The 25,424-nt window shown below is 38.7% G+C and overlaps 1 protein-coding gene across 1 annotated transcript in view; it reads left to right on the forward strand.

Moving 5' to 3' along the window:
- Positions 1-16,305: 16,305 nt before the first annotated feature.
- The window catches only part of LOC128640578 (ovostatin-like), a 242,508-nt gene continuing 233,389 nt past the window's right edge, over positions 16,306-25,424 (forward strand). The window contains exons 1-5 of the mRNA XM_053693049.1: positions 16,306-16,467; positions 21,670-21,826; positions 22,220-22,272; positions 23,538-23,558; positions 24,187-24,355. Of these exons, the coding sequence (XP_053549024.1) occupies positions 16,309-16,467; positions 21,670-21,826; positions 22,220-22,272; positions 23,538-23,558; positions 24,187-24,355 (559 nt within the window). The 5' untranslated portion in view covers positions 16,306-16,308. The remainder of the gene's footprint in view (positions 16,468-21,669; positions 21,827-22,219; positions 22,273-23,537; positions 23,559-24,186; positions 24,356-25,424) is intronic.

Here is a 25,424-nt window from a genome sequence, read left to right on the forward strand (position 1 = left end):
TATAAAGTATTCTCCCCTTGTCTATCTCATGCTCCTATATTATGTTATATACTGTATGAGCTGACAGTATAAAGTATTCTCCCCTTGTCTATCTCGTGCTCCTATATTATGTTATATATTGTATGTGCTGACAGTATAAAGTATTTACCCCTTGTCTATCTCATGCTCCTATATTATGTTATACACTGTATGTGCTGCCAGTATAAAATATTTACCCCTTGTCTAGCTGATGCTCCTATATTATGTTATATACAGTGTAAAGTATTGACCCCTTGTCTATCTCACGCTCCTATATTATGTTATATACTGTATGTGCTGACAGTATAAAGTATTCACCCCTTGTCTATCTCATGCTCCTTTATTATGTTATATACTGTATGTGCTGACAGTATAAAGTATTCACCCCTTGTCTATCTCATGCTCCTATATTATGTTATATACTGTATGTGCTGACAGTGTAAAGTATTCACCCCTTTTCTATCTCATGCTCCTATATTATGTTATATACTGTATGTGCTGACAGTATAAAGTATTCACCCCTTGTCTATCTCATGCTCCTATATTATGTTATATACTGTATGTGCTGACAGTGTAAAGTATTCACCCCTTGTCTATCTCATGCTCCTATATTATGTTATATACTGTATGTGCTGACAGTATAAAGTATTCACCCCTTGTCTATCTCATGCTCCTATATTATGTTATATACTGTATGTGCTGACAGTATAAAGTATTCACCCATTGTCTATTTAATGCTCCTATATTATGTTATATACTGTATGTGCTGACAGTATAAAGTATCACCCATTGTGTTTCTCATGCTCCTATATTATGTTATATACAGTATAAAGTATTCACCCCTTGTCTATCTCATGCTCCTATATTATGTTATATACTGTATGTGCTGCCAGTATAAAGTATTTACCCCTTGTCTAGCTGATGCTCCTATATTATGTTATATACAGTATAAAGTATTGACCCCTTGTCTATCTCATGCTCCTATATTATGTTATATACTGTATGGGCTGACAGTATAAAGTATTCTCCCCTTGTCTATCTCATGCTCCTTTATTATGTTATATACTGCATGTGCTGACAGTATAAAGTATTTACCCCTTGTCTAGCTGATGCTCCTATATTATGTTATATACAGTATAAAGTATTCACCCCTTGTCTATCTCATGCTCCTATATTATGTTATATACTGTATGTGCTGACAGGATAAAGTATTCACCCATTGTCTATCGCATGCTCCTATATTATGTTATGTACTGTATGTGCTGACAGTATAAAGTATTCACCCATTGTCTATTTAATGCTCCTATATTATGTTATATACTGTAGGTGCTGACAGTATAAAGTTTCACCCATTGTGTTTCTCATGCTCCTATATTATGTTATATACTGTTTGAGCTGACAGTATAAAGTATTCACCCATTGTCTATTTAATGCTCCTATATTATGTTATATACTGTATGTGCTGACAGTATAAAGTTTCACTCATTGTGTTTCTCATGCTCCTATATTATGTTATTTTGGCCTAGATTTGGAGTTCGGCGGCAGCCGTCAAAACCAGCGTTAGAGGCTCCTAACGCTGGTTTTGGCCGCCCGCTGGTATTTGGAGTCAGTGATTAAAGGGTCTAACGCTCACTTTTCAGCCGCGACTTTTCCATACCGCAGATCCCCCTACGCCATTTGCGTATCCTATCTTTTCAATGGGATCTTCCTAACGCCGGTATTTAGAGTCGTTTCTGAAGTGAGCGTTAGAGCTCTAACGACAAAACTCCAGCCGCCTGAAAATAGCACGAGTTAAGAGCTTTCTGGCTAACGCCGGTTCATAAAGCTCTTAACTACTGTACCCTAAAGTACACTAACACCCATAAACTACCTATGTACCCCTAAACCGAGCTCCCCCCACATCGCCGCCACTTGATTAAAATTTTTAACCCCTAATCTGCCGACCGCCACCTACGTTATACTTATGTACCCCTAATCTGCTGCCCCTAACCCCGCTGACCCCTGTATTACATTTATTAACCCCTAACCTGCCCCCCACAACGTCGCCGCCAGCTACTTAAAATAATTAACCCCTAATCTTCCGACCGCAAAGCGCCGCCACCTACGTTATCCCTATGTACCCCTAATCTGCTGCCCTAACATCGCCGACCCCTATATTATATTTATTAACCCCTAATCTGCCCCCCTCAACGTCGCCGACACCTGCCTACACTTATTAACCCCTAATCTGCCGAGCGGACCTGAGCGCTACTATAATAAAGTTATTAACCCCTAACCCGCCTCACTAACCCTATAATAAATAGTATTAACCCCCTAATCTGCCCTCCCTAACATCGCCGACACCTAACTTCAATTATTAACCCCTAATCTGACGACCGGAGCTCACTGCTATTCTAATAAATGTATTAACCCCTAAAGCTGTCTAACCCTAACACTAACACCCCCCTAAGTTAAATATAATTTAAATCTAACGAAATTAATTAACTCTTATTAAATAAATGATTCCTATTTAAAGCTAAATACTTACCTGTAAAATAAATCCTAATATAGCTACAATATAAATTATAATTATATTGTAGCTATTTTAGGATTAATATTTATTTTACAGGCAACTTTGTAATTATTTTAACCAGGTACAATAGCTATTAAATAGTTAAGAACTATTTAATAGTTACCTAGTTAAAATAATAACAAAATTACCTGTAAAATAAATCCTAACCTAAGATATAATTAAACCTAACACTACCCTATCAATAAAATAATTAAATAAACTACCTACAATTACCTACAATTAACCTAACACTACACTATCAATAAATTAATTAAACAAAATTCCTACAAATAAATACAATTAAATAAACTAGCTAAAGTACAAAAAATAAAAAAGAACTAAGTTACAAAAAATAAAAAAATATTTACAAACATAAGAAAAATATTACAACAACTGATCGGAACAGCCAATAGAATGCGAGCTCAATCTGATTGGCTGATTGGATCAGCCAATCGGATTGAACTTGATTCTGATTGGCTGATTCCATCAGCCAATCAGAAAATTCCTACCTTAATTCCGATTGGCTGATAGAATCCTATCAGCCAATCGGAATTCGAGGGACGCCATCTTGGATGACGTCCCTTAAAGGAACCGTCATTAGTCGGGAGACAACGGAAGAAGAGGATGGATCCGCGTCGCCTGCTTCAAGATGGACCCGCTCCGCACCGGATGGAAGAAGATCGAAGATGCTGCTTGGAGAAGATGTTTGCCGGTCCGGATGTCCTCTTCTTGCCGGATAGGAGGAAGACTTTGGAGCCTCTTCTGGACCTCTTCAGCACCGGATGATGGATCGCCAACCCCCGCTTGGGTTGGATGAAGATGTTGGAGCCAGGACGGATCGGTGAACCTGGTATGGTGAAGACAAGGTAGGAAGATCTTCAGGGGCTTAGTGTTAGGTTTATTTAAGGGGGGTTTGGGTTAGATGAGGGGTTTGTGGGTGGTGGGTTGTACTGTTGGGGGGGGGTATTGTATTTATTCTTTTACAGGCAAAAGAGCTGAAATTCTTGGGGCATGCCCGCAAAGGGCCCTGTTCAGGGCTGGTAAGGTAAAAGAGCTTGTAACTTTTTTAATTTAGAATAGGGTAGGGCATTTTTTATTTTGGGGGCTTAGAGTAGGTGTAATTAGTTTAAAATTGTTGTAATATTTTTCTTATGTTTGTAAATATTTTTTTATTTTTTGTAACTTAGTTCTTTTTTATTTTTTGTACTTTAGCTAGTTTATTTAATTGTATTTATTTGTAGGTATTGTGTTTAACCCCTTAAGGACCAAGGCCATTTTTCAATTTCTTTCCCTTAAAGACCAGGGCTATTTTTACATTTCTGCGGTGTTTGTGTTTAGCTGTAATTTTCCTCTTACTCATTTACTGTACCCACACATATTATATACCGTTTTTCTCGCCACTAAATGGACTTTCTAAAGATACCATTATTTTCATCATATCTTATAATTTATTATTAAAAAAATTATAAAATATGAGGAAAAAATGTAAAAAAACACACTTTTTCTAACTTTGACCCCCAAAATCTGTTACACATCTACAACCACCAAAAAACAACCATGCTAAATAGTTTCTAAATTTTGTCCTGAGTTTAGAAATACCCAATGTTAACACGTTCTTTGCTTTTTTTCCAAGTTATAGGGCAATAAATACAAGTAGCACTTTGCTATTTCAAAGCCACTTTTTTTCAAAATGAGCGCTAGTTACATTGGAACCCTGATATCTGTCAGGAATACCTGAATATCCATTGACATGTATATATTTTGTTTTAGAAGACATTCCAAAGTATTGATCTAGGCCCATTTTGGTATATTTCATGCCACCATTTCACCGCCAATGCGATCAAATAAAAAAAATTGTTCAATTTTTCACAAATTTTTTCACAAACTTTAGGTTTCTCACAGAAATTATTTACAAACAACTTGTGCAATTATGGCATAAATGGTAGTAAATGCTTCTCTGGGATCCCCTTTGTTCAGAAATAGCAGACTTATATGGCTTTGGTGTTGCTTTTTGGTAATTAGAAGGCTGCTAAATACCACTGCGCACCACACGTGTTTTATGCCCAGCAGTGAAGGGGTTAATTAGGGAGCATGTAGGGAGCTTGTAGAGTTAATTTTAGCTTTAGTGTAGTGTAGTAGACAACCCAAAGTATTGATCTAGACCCATTTTGGTATATTTAATGCCACCATTTCACCGCCAAATGCGATTAAATTTTAAAAAACGTAAATTTTTTCGCAATTTTAGGTTTCTCACTAAAATTATTTACAAACAGCTTGTGCAATTATGGCACAAATGGTTGTTAATGCTTCTCTGGGATCCCCTTTGTTCAGAAATAGCAGACATATATGGTTTTGGCGATGCTTTATGGTAATTAGAAGGCTGCTAAATGCCGCTGCACATCACACGTGTATTATGTCTAGCAGTGAAGGGGTTAATTAGGGATCTTGTAGGGAACTTGCAGGGTTAATGTTAGCTTTAGTGTAGAGATCAGCCTCCCACCTAACACAGCAGACCCCCTGATCCCTCCCAAACAGCTCTCTTCCCTCCCCCACCCCACAATTGTCCCCGCCATCTTAAGTACTGGCAGAAAGTCTGCCAGTACTAAAATAAAAGTTATCTTTTTTATTTTTTTATTTTATTTTATAGCATATTTACATATGCTGCTGTGTAGAATACCCCTTAGCCCCAAACCTCCCTGATCCCCCCCAAACAGCTCTCTAACCCTCCCCTTCTACATTATTGGGAGCCATCTTGGGTACTGGCAGCAAATAAATATTAATCCTAAAATAGCTACAATGTAATTATAATTTATATTGTAGCTATATTAGGATTTATTTTACAGGTAAGTATTTAGCTTTAAATAGGAATCATTTATTTAATAAGAGTTAATTTATTTCATTAGATGTAAATTATATTTAAGTTAGGGGGGTGTTAGTGTTAGGGTTAGACTTAGCGTTAGGGGTTAATACATTTATTAGAATAGCGGTGAGCTCTGCTCGGAAGATTAGGGGTTAGTAATTGAAGGTAGGTGTCGGCGATGTTAGGGAGGGCAGATTAGGGGTTAATACTATTTATGATAGGGTTAGTGAGGCGGATTAGGGGTTAATAACTTTATTATAGTAGCGCTCAGGTCCGATCGGCAGATTAGGGGTTAATAAGTGTAGGCAGGTGTCGGCGACGTTGAGGGGGGCAGATTAGGGGTTAATAAATATAATATAGGGGTCGGCGATGTTAGGGCAGCAGATTAGGGGTACATAGGGATAAAGTAGGTTGCTGCGGTTTACGGAGCGGCAGATTAGGGGTTAAAAATAATATGCAGGGGTCAGCGATAGCGGGGGCGGCAGATTAGGGGTTAATAAGTGTAAGGTTAGGGGTGTTTAGACTCGGGGTACATGTTAGAGTGTTAGGTGCAGACGTAGGAAGTGTTTCCCCATAGGAAACAATGGGGCTGCGTTAGGAGCTGAACGCTGCTTTTTTGCAGGTGTTAGGTTTTTTTCAGCTCAAACAGTCCCATTGTTTCCTATGGGGGAATCGTGCACAAGCACGTTTTTGAGGCTGGCCGCGTCCGTAAGCAACTCTGGTATCGAGAGTTGCATTTGCGGTAAAAATGCTCTACGCTCCTTTTTTGGAGCCTAACGCAGCATTTGTTTGAACTCTCGATACCAGAGTTAAATTTATGGTGCGGCCAGAAAAAAACCTGCGGAGCGTTAACAGCCCTTTTACCGCCAAACTCCAAATCTAGGCCATAGTGTTTGAGCTGACAGTATAAAGTATTTACACCTTGTCTATCTGATGCTCCTATATTATATTATATAGTGTATGTGCTGACAGTATAAAGTATTGACCCCTTGTCTATCTCATGCTCCTATATTATGTTATATACTGTATGTGCTGACAGTATAAAGTATTAACCCTTGTCTATCTCATGCTCCTTTATTATGTTTTATACTGTATGTGCTGACAGTATAAAGTATTGACCCCTTGTCTATCTCATGCTCCTATATTATGTTATATACTGTATGTGCTGACAGTATAAAGTATTAACCCTTGTCTATCTCATGCTCCTTTATTATGTTTTATACTGTATGTGCTGACAGTATAAAGTATTTACCCCTTGTCTATCTCATGCTCCTATATTATGTTATATACTGTATGTGCTGACAGTATAAAGTATTCACCCCTTGTCTATCTCATGCTCCTATATTATGTTATATACTGTATGTGCTGACAGTATAAAGTATTCACCCTTTGTCTATCTCATGCTCCTATATTATGTTATATACTGTATGTGCTGACAGTATAAAGTATTCTCCCCTTGTCTATCTCATGCTCCTATATTATGTTATATACTGTATGTGCTGACAGTATAAAGTATTCTCCCCTTGTCTATCTCATGCTCCTATATTATGTTATATACTGTATGAGCTGACAGTATAAAGCATTCTCCCCTTGTCTATCTCGTATGCACTCGTAGTAACACCAGCACCAGTGTCTTGAATGTAAATATTTTTATTAGAGGTTACATTAAAAGCAGCAACGTTTCGTGGTGAACCCACTTAGTCATGCTAATTGTATCACATTGTTCAAACAACTTATACCTTTCTTTGGCGCCAACTGGCTTCATTTTGGGAAGTGTCACACCCCCTAGTGGTTAGCAAAGAGATCAAACTACAAAAGGATTAAATACATAAGGATATTTGAGTTATTTCAGGAGTTATTCAGGGTTATTCAGGCTTATTCAGTAGAAAATAATACTTATATTTTTCTTATTGTTAAAGTGTTGCATAGTTTAAAATGTCTCAGATACAGTGCAATGGGTGTTTTGCACTTTTTAATCGTTCTACTTTTTGGAGATTTAGGGGCTGTCCTGTTTGTAAGCAGTTTTCCCTGTTAAGGGAGGAAATAGCTAAACTTCAAGCTAAGGTAAGTAACATACCTGTTACCTCTACAAAGCTGCCTCAGAAAGAAGCCCCTCTACCCCAGAGATCAGCAAGGAGAGGCAGATGGATCACTGTAGGCTCTGGAAGAATTAGAACAGTAGACCAGAAGCATTGCCCACAACCTCTGCCATTGCAAAACTCCTATGCTGCTCTTGCCGAATACACTTGTGATGAGGAGATTGCTGTTTCTGAGCCCTCTGAAGCTGTAACAGGTAATTTAAATCTATTGGTACCTGATTCTCCAGGTAACATAATACAGGAAAGAACTGCAGATGTGTTTTTGAGAAAAAGACTGTTAGTGGGTGACTCTATTTTGAGGAATGTGTATTTAGGTGAAAGTAAAGGAGAAACAAGGGAGGTTAGATGTCTTCCAGGAGCTACTGCTCACAGGGATAGGAATCGTATTTTGAGAATTGTTAAGGCAGCAGGAAAGGGAAGTGAGTTAGATGTGATTGTTCATTTAGGAACAAATGATCTGGCTAGTAATCATGTTGCTGCTGTTCAGAAAGAGTTTTGTGACCTAGGTAATCATTTAGAGACTGTGGCATCAACTCTATCATTTTCTGCTATTTTACCTGTGTATGACCAGGAAGCAGGAAAGATGGAGCGGATAACAACATTTAATTCTTGGTTAGATAAGTGGTGCAGGGAACGAGGATTTGGTTTTATTGGCCATTATAGCTCTGTTTGGAAAGATACTAGGTTATTTAGGAGAGATGGCTTGCATTTGGATGCTAAAGGAACAGAGTATCTGGGAGAGGAGTTCAAATACTTTATTAGAAATCATTTAAACTAATAAAGTGGGGTAGCATTAATATATCCACCTGCCCCCCACAGCATGCCAAAACTGTTAGTCCAAGTAACAATTCTAGAAATTCTAGTAGAAAAATTCTTCGTGCCATGAGCACAAATGCTCGCAGCTTAGGAAATAAATTACCTGAACTCATTTCAATAATGACTAGGGACAACTTGGATTTAGTAGCTATAACAGAAACATGGTACAATGATTTGCATGACTGGGACATAGTCATACCTGGATACAGGTTATTTAAAAAGAACAGAGTAGGAAAGAAAGGTGGAGGAGTTGCTTTGTATGTAAATGAAAATATAAAGGTTACTGAAATTGTAGGAACAAATGATGAGGTGGAAAGTATTTGGGTGACTTTGGAAATTGGAGATAAAAATGTTTTTAGAATAGGGGTTGTATATAGGCCTCCATTGCAGGATGAAAAACTGGACAATCTGTTATTAGATGAAATAACCAAAATGACCATGAAGGGTAAGGTTATAGTACTGGGGGACTTTAATTTGCCAGATATAGACTGGAAGATTCCTTCTGCTAGATCGGCTAGAAGCAGGTATATTCTTGAATCTCTGCTAGGGGAATCACTTGAACAATTAGTCAAGGAACCAACTCGTAAGGAAGCTATATTAGATCTAATACTTACAAACAGTGATACAGTTTCAGATGTGTCTGTAGGTGAGAACTTAGGATCCAGTGATCATCAATCTGTTTGGTTTAGTATTCATGTTCAGGAACTGTACACCCAGACTAAAACAAAAGTTTTAGACTTTAGGACGGCAGATTTTTCATTAATGGGAGAATACCTAAAAAACTATTTAAAGGGGAAAAATCTTATTACAGGGGTTCAAGAACAGTGGGAATTTGTGAAAGGTGCCATTTTAGATGCAACCGCACACTGTATTAGACATGTCTGTAAAAGTAAAAGAAAGCGGAAACCAATTTGGTTTTCCAAAGAAGTAGCACATGCTGTAAAGACAAAAAAGATAGCTTATAAAAATTACAGACACACACAAGCAGATGATGATATGAAAATATGGAGACTCCAACAAAAAAAGACTAAGCAGTTAATTAGGAAGGTTAAAGCTGATGCAGAAGAGAAGATAGCACAGTCAGTAAAACATGGGGACAAAACATTCTTTAGATATATCAGTGAAAGAAGAAAAAATAAGGTAGGAATAGTAAAATTGAAATCAGTTGATGGTAGAATAATAGAAGGAGATAAGCAGATTGCAGACTGTCTCAATGATTACTTCTGTTCTGTTTTCACTAAAGATTGTGAAGATACAATGTCTACATTAAGGGATGCTATGCAAAATAGAAACAAGCTTAACAGTAATCTTTTTACAGAGGATGAGGTTTTGTTAGCATTATCAAAAATAAATGTTACAAAGGCAGTGGGTCCTGATAATATTCATCCAAGGGTTTTAAAAGAACTTCGTTCAGTGCTAACTGTCCCATTAACTGATCTGTTTAATCAGTCACTATTAACAGGAGCTGTCCCAGATGATTGGAGAATAGCAAATGTAATACCTCTTCATAAAAAGGGCAGTAGAGAAGAATCTGGCAACTACAGGCCAGTTAGTTTAACTTCAGTAGTAGGGAAATTAATGGAAAGCCTCTTAAAGGAAAGAATTATGACTTACATAAAGACAAACAATTTAGAGGACCAAAATCAGCATGGTTTTACTTCAGGGAGATCATGTCAGACTAATCTAATTGACTTCTTTGATTATGTAACAAAAGTATTAGACAAGGGAGGAGCAGTTGATGTAGCATATCTAGATTTCAGCAAAGCATTTGACACCGTCCCACACAATAAACTTATTCACAAACTATATCTCCTTGGTCTAGATTCAAAAATTGTGAACTGGGTGGAATGCTGGCTTAAGGACAGAAAACAAAGTGTCTTAGTAAATGGAGTTCATTCAGCAGAGGGGGCTGTTACTAGTGGTGTTCCTCAGGGGTCAGTTCTGGGGCCTGTTTTGTTTAACATATTTATCTGCGATATCAGCAAAGGGCTACAGGGGAAAGTATGTCTCTTTGCAGATGATACAAAAATTTGCAACAGAGTGGATGTTCCAGGGGGGGTAGACAAAATGAGAAGTGATATACAACAATTGGAGGATTGGACAAACGACTGGGATCTAAAGTTTAACACAGCAAAGTGTAAAATAATGCACTTAGGGAAGAAAAATCCAAATGTTAATTACAGACTCAATGACACTTTACTGACTGTTACAGACGAGGAACAGGACTTGGGAATTATTATTTCAGATGATTTAAAACTTAGTAAACAATGTAGTAAGGCAGCGAGTAAGGCTAGCAGAATGCTTGGATGTATTGGTAGAGGTATTTGCAGCAGAAATAGTAAGGTTCTTATGCCACTTTATAGATCATTAGTTAGGCCTCATCTTGAGTATTGTGTGCAGTTCTGGAGGCCATATCTTCAGAAGGATATTAACAAACTTGAATCTGTGCAAAGGAGGGCTACCAAAATGGTACATGGTCTAAAAAATAAATCTTACCAGGATAGGCTCAATGACCTAAATATGTATAGCTTAGAGGAGAGAAGGGAAAGAGGTGATATGATAGCAACTTTCAAGTACATTAAAGGGTTTAGTAAAACTGAGGCTGTGGGTATTTTACATAAAATGGAAAATTCAAGAATAAGGGGTCATGATCTCAAGCTGAAGGGTAGTAGATTCAGGAGTAATTTGAGGAAGCACTTCTTTACAGAAAGAGTGATTGATTTATGGAATAAACTTCCTCAAGAGGTAGTAGCAACAAACACTGTGGGGGACTTTAAAAATGCATGGGACAAGCATAGGGCTATCCTACGAACTAGATAAGTTTATACTGTTAGGTAAGGTGGGGCAGACTTGCTGGGCCTATGGCTCTTATCTGCCGTCAATATCTATGTTTCTATGTTTCTATGTTTCTATATACAAAATGTTAAAAACAAAATGTATCTGACTAAACAGTTTACATTTGCCAATAATAAACATATATATATATGGCTTTCTCATTATTGTACATGCATATCGTGTCTCCATATTTAACATTATTAAACTACCTTTCTAAATTTCAATATCTTATTACAGTAAAATTTCAAAAATGTTAAACACATAGGTGAAGTACCCTAGTTATTGGAAAGTATGACAGTATAAAGTATTCACCCCTTGTCTATCTCATGCTCCTTTATTATGTTTTATACTGTATGTGCTGACAGTATAAAGTATTTACCCCTTGTCTATCTCATGCTCCTATATTATGTTATATACTGTATGTGCTGACAGTATAAAGTATTCACCCCTTGTCTATCTCATGCTCCTTTATTATGTTATATACTGTATGTGCTGACAGTATAAAGTATTCACCCATTGTCTATCTCATGCTCCTATATTATGTTATATACTGTATGTGCTGACAGTATAAAGTATTCTCCCCTTGTCTATCTCATGCTCCTATATTATGTTATATACTGTATGAGCTGACAGTATAAAGTATTCTCCCCTTGTCTATCTTGTGCTCCTATATTATGTTATATATTGTATGTGCTGACAGTATAAAGTATTTACCCCTTGTCTATCTCATGCTCCTATATTATGTTATATACTGTATGTGCTGCCAGTATAAATATTTACCCCTTGTCTAGCTGATGCTCCTATATTATGTTATATACAGTATAAAGTATTGACCCCTTGTCTATCTCACGCTCCTATATTATGTTATATACTGTATGTGCTGACAGTATAAAGTATTCAAACCTTGTCTATCTCATGCTCCTTTATTATGTTATATACTGTATGTGCTGACAGTGTAAAGTATTCACCCCTTTTCTATCTCATGCTCTTATATTATGTTATATACTGTATGTACTGACAGTATAAAGTATTCACCCCTTGTCTATCTCATGCTCCTATATTATGTTATATACTGTATGTGCTGACAGTATAAAGTATTCACCCCTTGTCTATCTCATGCTCCTATATTATGTTATATACTGTATGTGCTGACAGTATAAAGTTTTGACCCCTTGTCTATCTTATGCTCCTATATTATGTTATAAACAGTAGAAAGTATTGACCCCTTGTCTATCTCATGCTCCTATATTATGTTATATACAGTATAAAGTATTGACCCCTTGTCTATCTCATGCTCCTATATTATGTTATATACTGTATGTGCTGACAGTATAAAGTATTTACCCCTTGTCTATCTCATGCTCCTATATTATGTTATATACTGTATGTGCTGACGGTATAAAGTATTCTCCCCTTGTCTATCTCATGCTCCTATATTATGTTATATAATGTATGTGCTGACAATATAATGTATTCTCCCCTTGTCTATCTCATGCTCCTATATTATGTTATATACTGTATGTGCTGACAGTATAAAGTACCCCTTGTCTATCTCATGCTCCTATATTATGTTATATACTGTATGTGCTGACAGTATAAATTATTCACCCCTTGTCTATCTCATGCTCCTATATTATGTTATATACTGTATGTGCTGACAGTATAAAGTATTCACCCCTTGTCTATCTCATGCTCCTATATTATGTTATATACTGTATGTGCTGACCATATAAAGTATTGACCCCTTGTCTATCTCATGCTCCTATATTATGTTATATACTGTATGTGCTGACAGTATAAAGTATTCACCCCTTGTCTATCTCATGCTCCTATATTATGTTATATACTGTATGTGCTGACAATATAAAGTATTGACCCCTTGTCTATCTCATGCTCCTATATTATGTTATATACTGTATGTGCTGACAGTATAAAGTATTCACCCCTTGTCTATCTCATGCTCCTATATTATGTTATATACTGTATGTGCTGACAATATAAAGTATTGACCCCTTGTCTAGCTGATGCTCCTATATTATGTTATATACAGTATAAAGTATTTACCCCTTGTCTATCTCATGCTCCTATATTATGTTATATACTGTATGTGCTGACAGTATAAAGTATTCACCCTTTGTCTATCTCATGCTCCTATATTATGTTATATACTGTATGTGCTGACAGGATAAAGTATTCACCCATTGTCTATCTCATGCTCCTATATTATGTTATATACTGTATGTGCTGACAGTATAACGTATTTACCCCTTGTCTATCTCATGCTCCTTTATTATGTTTTATACTGTATGTGCTGACAGTATAAAGTATTTACCCCTTGTCTATCTCATGCTCCTTTATTATGTTTTATACTGTATGTGCTGACAGTATAAAGTATTTACCCCTTGTCTATCTCATGCTCCTATATTATGTTATATACTGTATGTGCTGACAGTATAAAGTATTCACCCCTTGTCTATCTCATGCTCCTTTATTATGTTATATACTGTATGTGCTGACAGTATAAAGTATTCACCCATTGTCTATCTCATGCTCCTATATTATGTTATATACTGTATGTGCTGACAGTATAAAGTATTCTCCCCTTGTCTATCTCATGCTCCTATATTATGTTATATACTGTATGAGCTGACAGTATAAAGTATTCTCCCCTTGTCTATCTTGTGCTCCTATATTATGTTATATATTGTATGTGCTGACAGTATAAAGTATTTACCCCTTGTCTATCTCATGCTCCTATATTATGTTATATACTGTATGTGCTGCCAGTATAAATATTTACCCCTTGTCTAGCTGATGCTCCTATATTATGTTATATACAGTATAAAGTATTGACCCCTTGTCTATCTCACGCTCCTATATTATGTTATATACTGTATGTGCTGACAGTATAAAGTATTCAAACCTTGTCTATCTCATGCTCCTTTATTATGTTATATACTGTATGTGCTGACAGTGTAAAGTATTCACCCCTTTTCTATCTCATGCTCTTATATTATGTTATATACTGTATGTACTGACAGTATAAAGTATTCACCCCTTGTCTATCTCATGCTCCTATATTATGTTATATACTGTATGTGCTGACAGTATAAAGTTTTGACCCCTTGTCTATCTTATGCTCCTATATTATGTTATAAACAGTAGAAAGTATTGACCCCTTGTCTATCTCATGCTCCTATATTATGTTATATACAGTATAAAGTATTGACCCCTTGTCTATCTCATGCTCCTATATTATGTTATATACTGTATGTGCTGACAGTATAAAGTATTTACCCCTTGTCTATCTCATGCTCCTATATTATGTTATATACTGTATGTGCTGACGGTATAAAGTATTCTCCCCTTGTCTATCTCATGCTCCTATATTATGTTATATAATGTATGTGCTGACAATATAATGTATTCTCCCCTTGTCTATCTCATGCTCCTATATTATGTTATATACTGTATGTGCTGACAGTATAAAGTACCCCTTGTCTATCTCATGCTCCTATATTATGTTATATACTGTATGTGCTGACAGTATAAATTATTCACCCCTTGTCTATCTCATGCTCCTATATTATGTTATATACTGTATGTGCTGACAGTATAAAGTATTCACCCCTTGTCTATCTCATGCTCCTATATTATGTTATATACTGTATGTGCTGACCATATAAAGTATTGACCCCTTGTCTATCTCATGCTCCTATATTATGCTATATACTGTATGTGCTGACAGTATAAAGTATTCACCCCTTGTCTATCTCATGCTCCTATATTATGTTATATACTGTATGTGCTGACAATATAAAGTATTGACCCCTTGTCTATCTCATGCTCCTATATTATGTTATATACTGTATGTGCTGACAGTATAAAGTATTCACCCCTTGTCTATCTCATGCTCCTATATTATGTTATATACTGTATGTGCTGACAATATAAAGTATTGACCCCTTGTCTAGCTGATGCTCCTATATTATGTTATATACAGTATAAAGTATTTACCCCTTGTCTATCTCATGCTCCTATATTATGTTATATACTGTATGTGCTGACAGTATAAAGTATTCACCCTTTGTCTATCTCATGCTCCTATATTATGTTATATACTGTATGTGCTGACAGGATAAAGTATTCACCCATTGTCTATCTCATGCTCCTATATTATGTTATATACTGTATGTGCTGACAGTATAACGTATTTACCCCTTGTCTAGCTGAGGCTCCTATATTATGTTATATACAGTATAAAGTATTTACCCCTTGTCTATCTCATGCTCCTATATTATGTTATATACTGTATGTGCTGACAGTATAAAATATTCACCCCTTGTCTATCTCATGCTCCTATATTATGTTATATACTGTATGTGCTGACAGTATAAAGTATTTACCCCTTGTCTATCTCATGCTCCTATATTATGTTATATACTGTATGAGCTGACAGTATAAAGTATTCACCCCTTGTCTATCTAATGCTCCTATATTATGTTATATACTGTATGTGCTGACAGTATAAAGTATTCTCCCCTTGTCTATCTCATACTCCTATATTATGTTATATACTGTATGAGCTGACAGTATAAAGTATTTACCCCTTGTCTAGCTGATGCTCCTATATTATGTTATATACTGTATGTGCTGACAGTATAAAGTATTTACCCCTTGTCTAGCTGATGCTCCTATATTATGTTATATACTGTATGTACTGACAGTATAAAGTATTCTCCCATTTGTCTATCTCATGCTCCTTTATTATGTTATATACTGTATGTGCTGACAGTATAAAGTATTCTCCCATTTGTCTATCTCATGTTCCTATATTATGTTATATACTGTATGTGCTGACAGTATAAAGTATTCTCCCCTTGTCTATCTCATGCTCCTATATTATGTTATATACTGTATGTGCCGACAGTATAAAGTATTCTCCCATTTGTCTATCTCATGCTCCTTTATTATGTTATATACTGTATGTGCTAAAAGTATAAAGTATTTACCCCTTGTCTAGCTGATGCTCCTATATTATGTTATATACTGTATGTGCTGACAGTTTAAAGTATTCTTCCCTTGTTTCATCTTGTTCTTGCAGACAGTATGCTCTGATCCTTCCGGCCATGATAAAGAGTGGGCAGACAGAGAAGGTCTGTGTTAACCTAGTTGGACAAGAGGAAGCCCTTTTCCTTAATGTTGTGCTACAACACAATGGGGTGAACACCACCATATTTGATGAGAACGTACCAGTAAATCAGTACTACAAGTGTAATGATTTCACGGTGAGTATGTTATGGTCTTGTGACTGTAGGACGCCGCTGAGCATATACAGTTGCATTAAAAGGATTTACATTGTCTGAGAAATAAAGATCTAATATGAGGCAACCATCTACGGCAATAATTAATGTATTTGTTTAGCATTAATAACTAAACCCTAACATCTGGGCAATTAATAAAAAAGCAAGATAAAGATCAACAGTAATACAGCTGTATGCTTTGAGCCTGGCAGCCAATGAGCACTTATACAGCTGTATGAGATGTGTCTGTCAGCCAGTGATCACTAATACAGCTGTATGAGATGTCTGACAGTCAGTGAGCACTAATACAGCTGTATGAGATGTGTCTGTCAGCCAGTGAGCACTAATACAGCTGTATGAGGTGTGCCTGTCAGCCAGTGAGCACTAATACAGCTGTATGAGGTTTGTCTGTCAGCCAGTGAGCACTAATACAGTTGTATGAGATGTGTCTGTCAGCCAGTGAGCACTAATACAGCTGTATGAGATGTCTGACAGCCAGTGAGCACTAATACAGCTGTATGAGATGTGTCTGTCAGCCAGTGAGCACTAATACAGCTGTATGAGATGTGTCTGTCAGTCAGTGAGCACTAATACAGCTGTATGAGATGTGTCTGTCAGCCAGTGAGCACTAATACAGCTGTATGAGGTGTGTCTGTCAGCCAGTGAGCACTAATACAGCTGTATGAGATGTGTCTGTCAGCCAGTGAGCTCTAATAAAGCTGTATGAGATGTGTCTGTCAGCCAGTGAGCACTAATACAGCTGTATGAGATGTGTCTGTCAGTCAGTGAGCACTAATACAGCTGTATGAGATGTGTTTGTCAGTCAGTGAGCACTAATACAGCTGTATGAGATGTGTCTGTCAGCCAGTGAGCACTAATACAGCTGTATGAGATGTGTCTGTCAGTCAGTGAGTACTAATACAGCTGTATGAGATGTGTCTGTCAGTCAGTGAGCACTAATACAGCTGTATGAGATGTGTCTGTCAGTCAGTGAGCACTAATACAGCTGTATGAGATGTGTCTGTCAGTCAGTGAGCACTAATACAGCTGTATGAGATGTGTCTGTCAGTCAGTGAGCACTAATACAGCTGTATGAGATGTGTCTGTCAGTCAGTGAGCACTAATACAGCTGTATGGGATGTGCCTGTCAGCCAGTGAGCACTAATACAGCTGTATGAGATGTGTCTGTCAGTCAGTGAGCACTAATACAGCTGTATGATATGTGCCTGTCAGCCAGTGAGCACTAATACAGCTGTATGAGATGTGTCTGTCAGTCAGTGAGCACTAATACAGCTGTATGAGGTGTGTCTGTCAGTCAGTGAGCACTAATACAGCCGTATGAGATGTGTCTGTCAGCCAGTGAGCACTAATAGAGCTGTATGAGATGTGTCTGTCAGCCAGTGAGCACTAATACAGCTGTATGAGATGTGTCTGTCAGTCAGTGAGCGCTAATACAGCTGTATGAGATGTGCCTGTCAGCCAGTGAGCACTAATACAGCTGTATGAGATGTGCCTGTCAGCCAGTGAGCACTAATACAGCTGTGTGAGATGTGCCTGTCAGCCAGTGAGCACTAATACAGCTGTATGAGATGTGTCTGTCAGCCAGTGAGCACTAATACAGCTGTATGAGATGTGCCTGTCAGCCAGTGAGCACTAATACAGCTGTATGAGATGTGCCTGTCAACCAGTGAGCACTAATACAGCTGTATGAGGTGTGTCTGTCAGTCAGTGAGTACTAATACAGCTGTATAAGATGTGCCTGTCAGCCAGTGAGCGCTAATACAGCTGTATGAGATGTGTCTGTCAGCCAGTGAGCACTAATACAGCTGTATGAGATGTGTCTGTCAGCCAGTGAGCACTAATACAGCTGTATGAGATGTGTCTGTCAGCCAGTGAGCACTAATACAGCTGTATGAGATGTGTCTGTCAGCCAGTGAGCACTAATACAGCTGTATGAGATGTGTCTGTCAGCCAGTGAGCACTAATACAGCTGTATGAGATGTGCCTGTCAGTCAGTGAGCACTAATACAGCTGTATGAGATGTGTCTGTCAGTCAGTGAGCACTAATACAGCTGTATGAGATGTGTCTGTCAGCCAGTGAGCACTAATACAGCTGTATGAGATGTGTCTGTCAATCAGTGAGCACTAATACAACTGTATGATATGTGCCTGTCAGTCAGTGAGTACTAATACAGCTGTATGACATGTGTCTGTCAATCAGTGAGCACTAATACAACTGTATGAGATGTCTGTCAGCCAGTGAGCACTAATACAGCTGTATGAGGTGTGTCTGTCAGCCAGTGAGCACTAATACAGCTGTATGAGGTGTGTCTGTCAGCCAGTGAGCACTATTACAACTGTATGAGATGTGCCTGTCAGTCAGTGAGCAGTTATACAGCTCTATGAGGTGTGCCTGTCAGTCAGTGAGCACTAATACAGCTGTATGAGATGTGTCTGTCAGTCAGTGATCACTAATACAGCTGTATGAGATGTGTCTGTCAGTCAGTGAGCACTAATACACCTGTATGAGGTGTGCCTGTCAGCCAGTGAGTACTAATACAGCTGTATGAGATGTGTCTGTCAAACAGTGAGCACTAATACAGCTGTATGAGATGTGCCTGTCAGCCAGTGAACACTAATACAGCTGTATGAGATGTGCCTGTCAGTCAGTGAGCACTAATACAGCTGTATGAGATGTGCCTGTCATCCTGTGAGCACTAATACAGCTGTATGAGATGTGCCTGTCATCCTGTGAGCACTAATACAGCTGTATGAGATGTACCTGTCAGCCAGTGAGCACTAATACAGCTGTATGAGATGTACCTGTCAGCCAGTGAGCACTAATACAGCTGTATGAGATGTGCCTGTCAGTCAGTGAGCACTAATACAGCTGTATGAGATGTGTCTGTCAGCCAGTGAGCACTAATACAGCTGTATGAGATGTGCCTGTCAGCCAGTGAGCACTAATACAGCTGTATGAGGTGTGTCTGTCAGACAATGAGCACTAATACAGCTGTATGAGATGTGCCTGTCAGTCAGTGAGCACTAATACAGCTGTATGAGATGTGTCTGTCAGCCAGTGAGCACTAATACAGCTGTATGAGATGTGTCTGTCAGCCAGTGAGCACTAATACAGCTGTATGAGATGTGTCTGTCAGCCAGTGAGCATTAATACAGCTGTATGAGATGTGCCTGTCAGTCAGTGAGCACTAATACAGCTGTATGAGATGTGCCTGTCAGTCAGTGAGCACTAATACAGCTGTATGAGATGTGCCTGTCAGTCAGTGAGCACTAATACAGCTGTATGAGATGTGTCTGTCAGTCAGTGAGCACTAATACAGCTGTATGAGATGTGTCTTTCAGTCAGTGAGCACTAATACAGCTGTATGAGATGTGCCTGTCAGTCAGTGAGCACTAATACAGCTGTATGAGATGTGTCTGTCAGTCAGTGAGCACTAATACAGCTGTATGAGATGTGTCTTTCAGTCAGTGAGCACTAATACAGCTGTATGAGATGTGCCTGTCAGTCAGTGAGCACTAATACAGCTGTATGAGATGTGCCTGTCAGTCAGTGAGCACTAATACAGCTGTATGAGATGTGCCTGTCAGTCAGTGAGCACTAATACAGCTGTATGAGATGTGCCTGTCAGCCAGTGAGCACTAATACAGCTGTATGAGATGTGTCTGATGAGATGTGTCTGTCAGTCAGTGAGCGTTAATACAGCTGTATGAGATGTGCCTGTCAGTCAGTGAGCGCTAATACAGCTGTATGAGATGTGTCTGTCAGTCAGTGAGCGTTAATACAGCTGTATGAGATGTGCCTGTCAGTCAGTGAGCGCTAATACAGCTGTATGAGATGTGCCTGTCAGTCAGTGAGCGTTAATACAGCTGTATGAGATGTGCCTGTCAGTCAGTGAGCGCTAATACAGCTGTATGAGATGTGCCTGTCAGTCAGTGAGCGTTAATACAGCTGTATGAGATGTGCCTGTCAGCCAGTAAGCACTAATACAGCTGTATGAGGTGTGCCTGTCAGTCAGTGATCACTAATACAGCTGTATGAGATGTGTCTTTCAGCCAGTGAGCCCTAATACAGCTGTATGAGATGTGTCTGTCAGTCAGTGAGCACTAATACAGCTGTATGAGGTGTGTCTGTCAGTCAGTGAGCACTAATACAGCTGTATGGGATGTGCCTGTCCGCCAGTGAGCACTAATACAGCTGTATGAGATGTGCCTGTAAGCCAATGAGCACTAATACAGCTGTATGAGATGTGTCTGTCAGCCAGTGAGCACTAGTACAGCTGTATGAGATGTGTCTGTCAGCCAGTGAGCACTAATACAGCTGTATGAGATGTGCCTGTCAGCCAGTGAGCACTAATACAGCTGTATGAGATGTGTCTGTCAGCCAGTGAGCACTAATACAGCAGTATGATGTGTGTCTGTCAGTCAGTGAGCACTAATACAGCTGTATGAGATGTGCCTGTCAGCCAGTGAGCACTAATACAGCTGTATGAGATGTGTCTGTCAGTCAGTGAGCACTAATACAGCTGTATGAGATGTGTCTGTCAGTCAGTGAGCACTAATACAGCTGTATGAGATGTGTCTGTCAGTCAGTGAGCACTAATACAGCTGTATGAGATGTGTCTGTCAGTCAGTGAGCACTAATACAGCTGTATGAGATGTGTCTGTCAGTCAGTGAGCACTAATACACCTGTATGAGGTGTGCCTGTCAGTCAGTGAGCACTAATACAGCTGTATAAGATTTGCCTGTCAGTCAGTGAGCACTAATACAGCTGTATAAGATTTGCCTGTCAGTCAGTGAGCACTAATACAGCTGTATAAGATTTGCCTGTCAGTCAGTGAGCACTAATACAGCTGTATGAGATGTGCCTGTCAACCAGTGAGCACTAATACAGCTGTATGAGATGTGCCTGTCAACCAGTGAGCACTAATACAGCTGTATGAGATGTGACTGTCAGCCAGTGAGCACTAATACAAATGTATGAGGTGTGCCTGTCAAGTAGTGAGGGCTAATATAGCTGTATGTTATGTGCCTGTCAGCCAACAAGCTCTATTACATCTTTCTAAGTTGTGGCCAATCATTGCTAATACAGCTGTATGAGTTGTGGCCAATTATTGCTTATACAGCTGTATGAGGGTCCTAATGAGAGTTCTCTGCCTCTCACCCAGGTACCATCTGTGGAACAGTCTGTACCTGTATTTGTGCTCTTGTCTGCAAAAGGAAACAACAGCAATATCCTGGAGCGTAAATCAGTGGTGATAGATTCTTTGGAGAATATCTACAAGATACAGATGGACAAACCCATTTATAGACCTGGACATAAAGGTGAAAGATGCATTATATTTGCATAATTGTTTTTAAAATGATCTGTTTCCTGGTGTTTGCTCATTCCTTGATTTAACCACATATTGAAATAAATATCACTTTACTCTTTAATAACTGCTTTTTCACAACACTATCTTTTTGTGTTAAGCAGGTTTGCATGTTTGTAGCTAATAATGGTTGATCATAATCCTTAAGGCTATCTAATGATTCATCTACAAAATTCACCTTTCATATCTGTGTATTTGTGTAGATTACTCATTTGATAAGCGTTCTAAATTATTGTTATCTACCCAAATGTGCTTTATTGTATGAGTGACATAAGATTAGTGAGGGATTTGGATAGTTACAAATGAAGCTTCACGTTTGTTATAATATCTTGTTTTTTATCCCCAGTGCGATTTCGTTTAATATCACTGAATTCACAGCTTCAACCAATAAAAACAATGGTAAGTACCTCTGTCCCACTCCCAGTGACCTTAAATCTCAACACGAGGATCAGGAGTTCTCATTCCTTAGCATTGACAAATAATGGATTTGCAGTTTCCAGTCCCCACATGATAGGTCAGACGTTTTCTGGCAACTTAAGAGTGTGAGTAGTATTGGGTTCTCACTGTTAGGGCTGAGTGGTCCTATATATTTAGACTTGATCTTCTATCCTATGGACCTGGAAACTTCTTTTTTGGGGGTTTAGCAGTGGTCCTATTAATGCTGGATCTCTCTGCTCCTGTATCCTTGGGACTATGAGTAAGTAGCCAGTGAATACATTTTAAAGTCTTTGGTACATAACACTGTTATCACTGGCACTACATCATCAAGGATGAGACCACTTATTTTACACCTAGAAATTGCATGCCTTGGTTCAGACGACTGGGTTTGGTGATTACACACAGGTGGCATGAGGGAAACTAGAAGCTAATGGTTGTTCTTATTGATTCATGAGTTCCATGGGTGATGTGAATGATATAGTGTCTCTGTGCTTAGAGTGAGTGCTCATTGGTCCATATGGTTGGGGTAAGTGATCCATATTTAACCCAACTCTTATGGCCGAGGTGCTTGATTCATGTTCCATATGGATGGTTATGGTGAGTAATTAATCAATTGTACTTAAAGTTGGTATGGGAGATTCATAGTCCAAATGGTCGTGTTGTATTCCATGGACCGTAAGGCTGGATTGCATGATTCATGGTTTCTATGCATGGATTTGAGTTATCAATGGTCCCTATAGATGTGATGAATGTTTCATAGCCATTATGGCTGTGGTGAGTGATCCGTAGTTCCCATAACTCTGGTGACCGATCAATGGTCAGTATGCCTGGGGTGAGTGATCCATGGTTCTTACGTATGGCTTGTGTGAACAATCCATGGTCCTTGCGTATGGCTGTGGGGAGTCTTACATGTTCTCTATGGATGGATGGAGTGAGTGATCCAGGGTCCTTATAACTCTGGTTAGGGATCCATGGTCAGTATACCTTGTTTGGATGACCCATGGTCGTTATGGCAGGGGTGAGTAATCCATAGTCCCTGTGGCACATGCTGTAGTGGTCAGAACCACAAAGCTTAATTTGCATCACATGGTCAGAAGAAGGAGCTTGTCACTGGTTATCCTAGGTCAGATTTATAAATCTAAATAACAGTTGTAGAATATGAAGATACCCGTATGAAGCAGGGATGAACTACTTCATTTATTTAACATTTGTTTTTTCTTTTACAGTACCCTGTGACCTATCTGAAGGTAAGAAATGGTCCTCACCTATAAATATGACCAAATGTGAGCCTGATATGAGGAGGATACAAATGCATGTCTACACCAAGTTGAACACAAAATAATGTTAGGGTTATAAAGGTACTTGTCAGGACTTTATCTTTCACCACCTATCCCACCTTTATTCTTTGCAATTCTCATTCTCCCCCATTCCCCCCTCTCCTTGCTCCCTACATACAGCACTTGCACATAAATGAGGCTCTACCTGGCATATTAAGGGCAGTTGGCACCTCTGAGGCTTGTGGGTATTACAGTAATGAATGTGGTTGCATAGCACTTAAAACCAATAATTCTCTAAACATTTATGCTCTTGTGCTTTTGGAACATAAACTTTGAGTTTAGCAATTAATAGAAGACAGAAGTAGAATTTATACATATTAGTGAGACAAGTATCAGAACTCTCAATGGTATCATGACTTAGTTCCTCTGTATCACTTTTCAGTTACCAGTCTGCTATCTCCCCTATATTTTCTGGATACTCAGTTCCATACTAAGTCATGTTGTGGATCAGCCTATTATTCTAGCATTATTATTATAGCAAGATAGTTGTGTGTAAAATGTAGAGACATTTCCTTCAGTTGTGACTTTGCACCACCAGGACCCCTCAGGAAGCCGTGTTGCACAATGGCTAAACCAGGAGTCAGATCGTGGGATTTTGTCTTTTGAATTCCAGCTGATTCGTGATGCTCTTCCGGGTTCCTACTCTATCACAGCGGAGAAACAGTCTGGGAATCCGTTATACCAGTATTTTACAGTGGAGGAATACGGTACGCCTTAATAATGCCAGAAACCTATGTAAATGTATAGTATTGTATCAGACCTGAAGATGTATAACAGGGAAGTTACTATTACCAAGTAAATTATACAGTTGAATATTTAAACTGTTAGATCTACATCTTAATCAAACAATAAGAGCCAGATTATTAGTGGAGCAGTATTTAACGCTCCCGCTTTAAATCCACTAAAAGTAAGCTTTTTGCATGTCGGGTAGCGCTCGTATTACAGGTTGAAAGTAAACCGTGTTAACCTATTTCCCCATAGAAGTCAATGGAGCAAAAAAAACACCCTACTCGCGAGCAAACCCGATCAAATATTCTCAATATGAATATTTCACATTCCAATGTTCTTCACATAGAAGAATATGTTCTAATTATTCATAAATAAATATATACAGTATATAGGTATATATACAGTGTGTGTGTATATATATATATATATATATATATATATATAAATATTTATATTCATACATTAGTGGAAAAGCCTGCCCAGAGGGCAGTCTATTGTGGTGACGGAACCACCCTGTCATTTTCAGAATCCACCTGGATGCAGCTTACACTGCATCCAGGTGGATTCCGAAAAAGGCAGGGTGGTGAAAGAATCCATCCAGGTGGATTCCTTCACCACCCCTTTTGCTCTCTCTCCCCCCCTCTTTTGCTCTCTCCCCCCCTTTTGCTCTCTCTCCCCTCTCTTTTGCTTTCTCTCTCTCCCCCTCTCTTTTGCTCTCTCTCCCCCCCTCTCTTTTACACTCTCTCTCCCCCTCTCTTTTGCTCTCTCTCTCTCCCCCTCTCTTTTGCTCTCTCTCTCCCCATCTCTTTTGCTCTCTCTCTCTCCCCCTCTATTTTGTGCTCTCCCCCCCCCTCTCTTTTGTGCTCTCTCTCCCCCTCTTTTGCGCTCTCTCTCCCCCTCTCTTTTGCGCTCTCTCTCCCCCTCTATTTTGTGCTCTCTCTCCCCCTCTCGTTTGTGCTCTCTCTCCCCCTCTCTTTTGCTCTCTCTCCACCTCTCTTTTGCTCTCTCTCTCCACCTCTCTTTTGCTCTCTCTCTCCCCCTCTCTTT

This window comes from Bombina bombina, chromosome 9, assembly GCF_027579735.1.
Source record: "Bombina bombina isolate aBomBom1 chromosome 9, aBomBom1.pri, whole genome shotgun sequence".
NCBI lineage: Eukaryota > Metazoa > Chordata > Amphibia > Anura > Bombinatoridae > Bombina > Bombina bombina.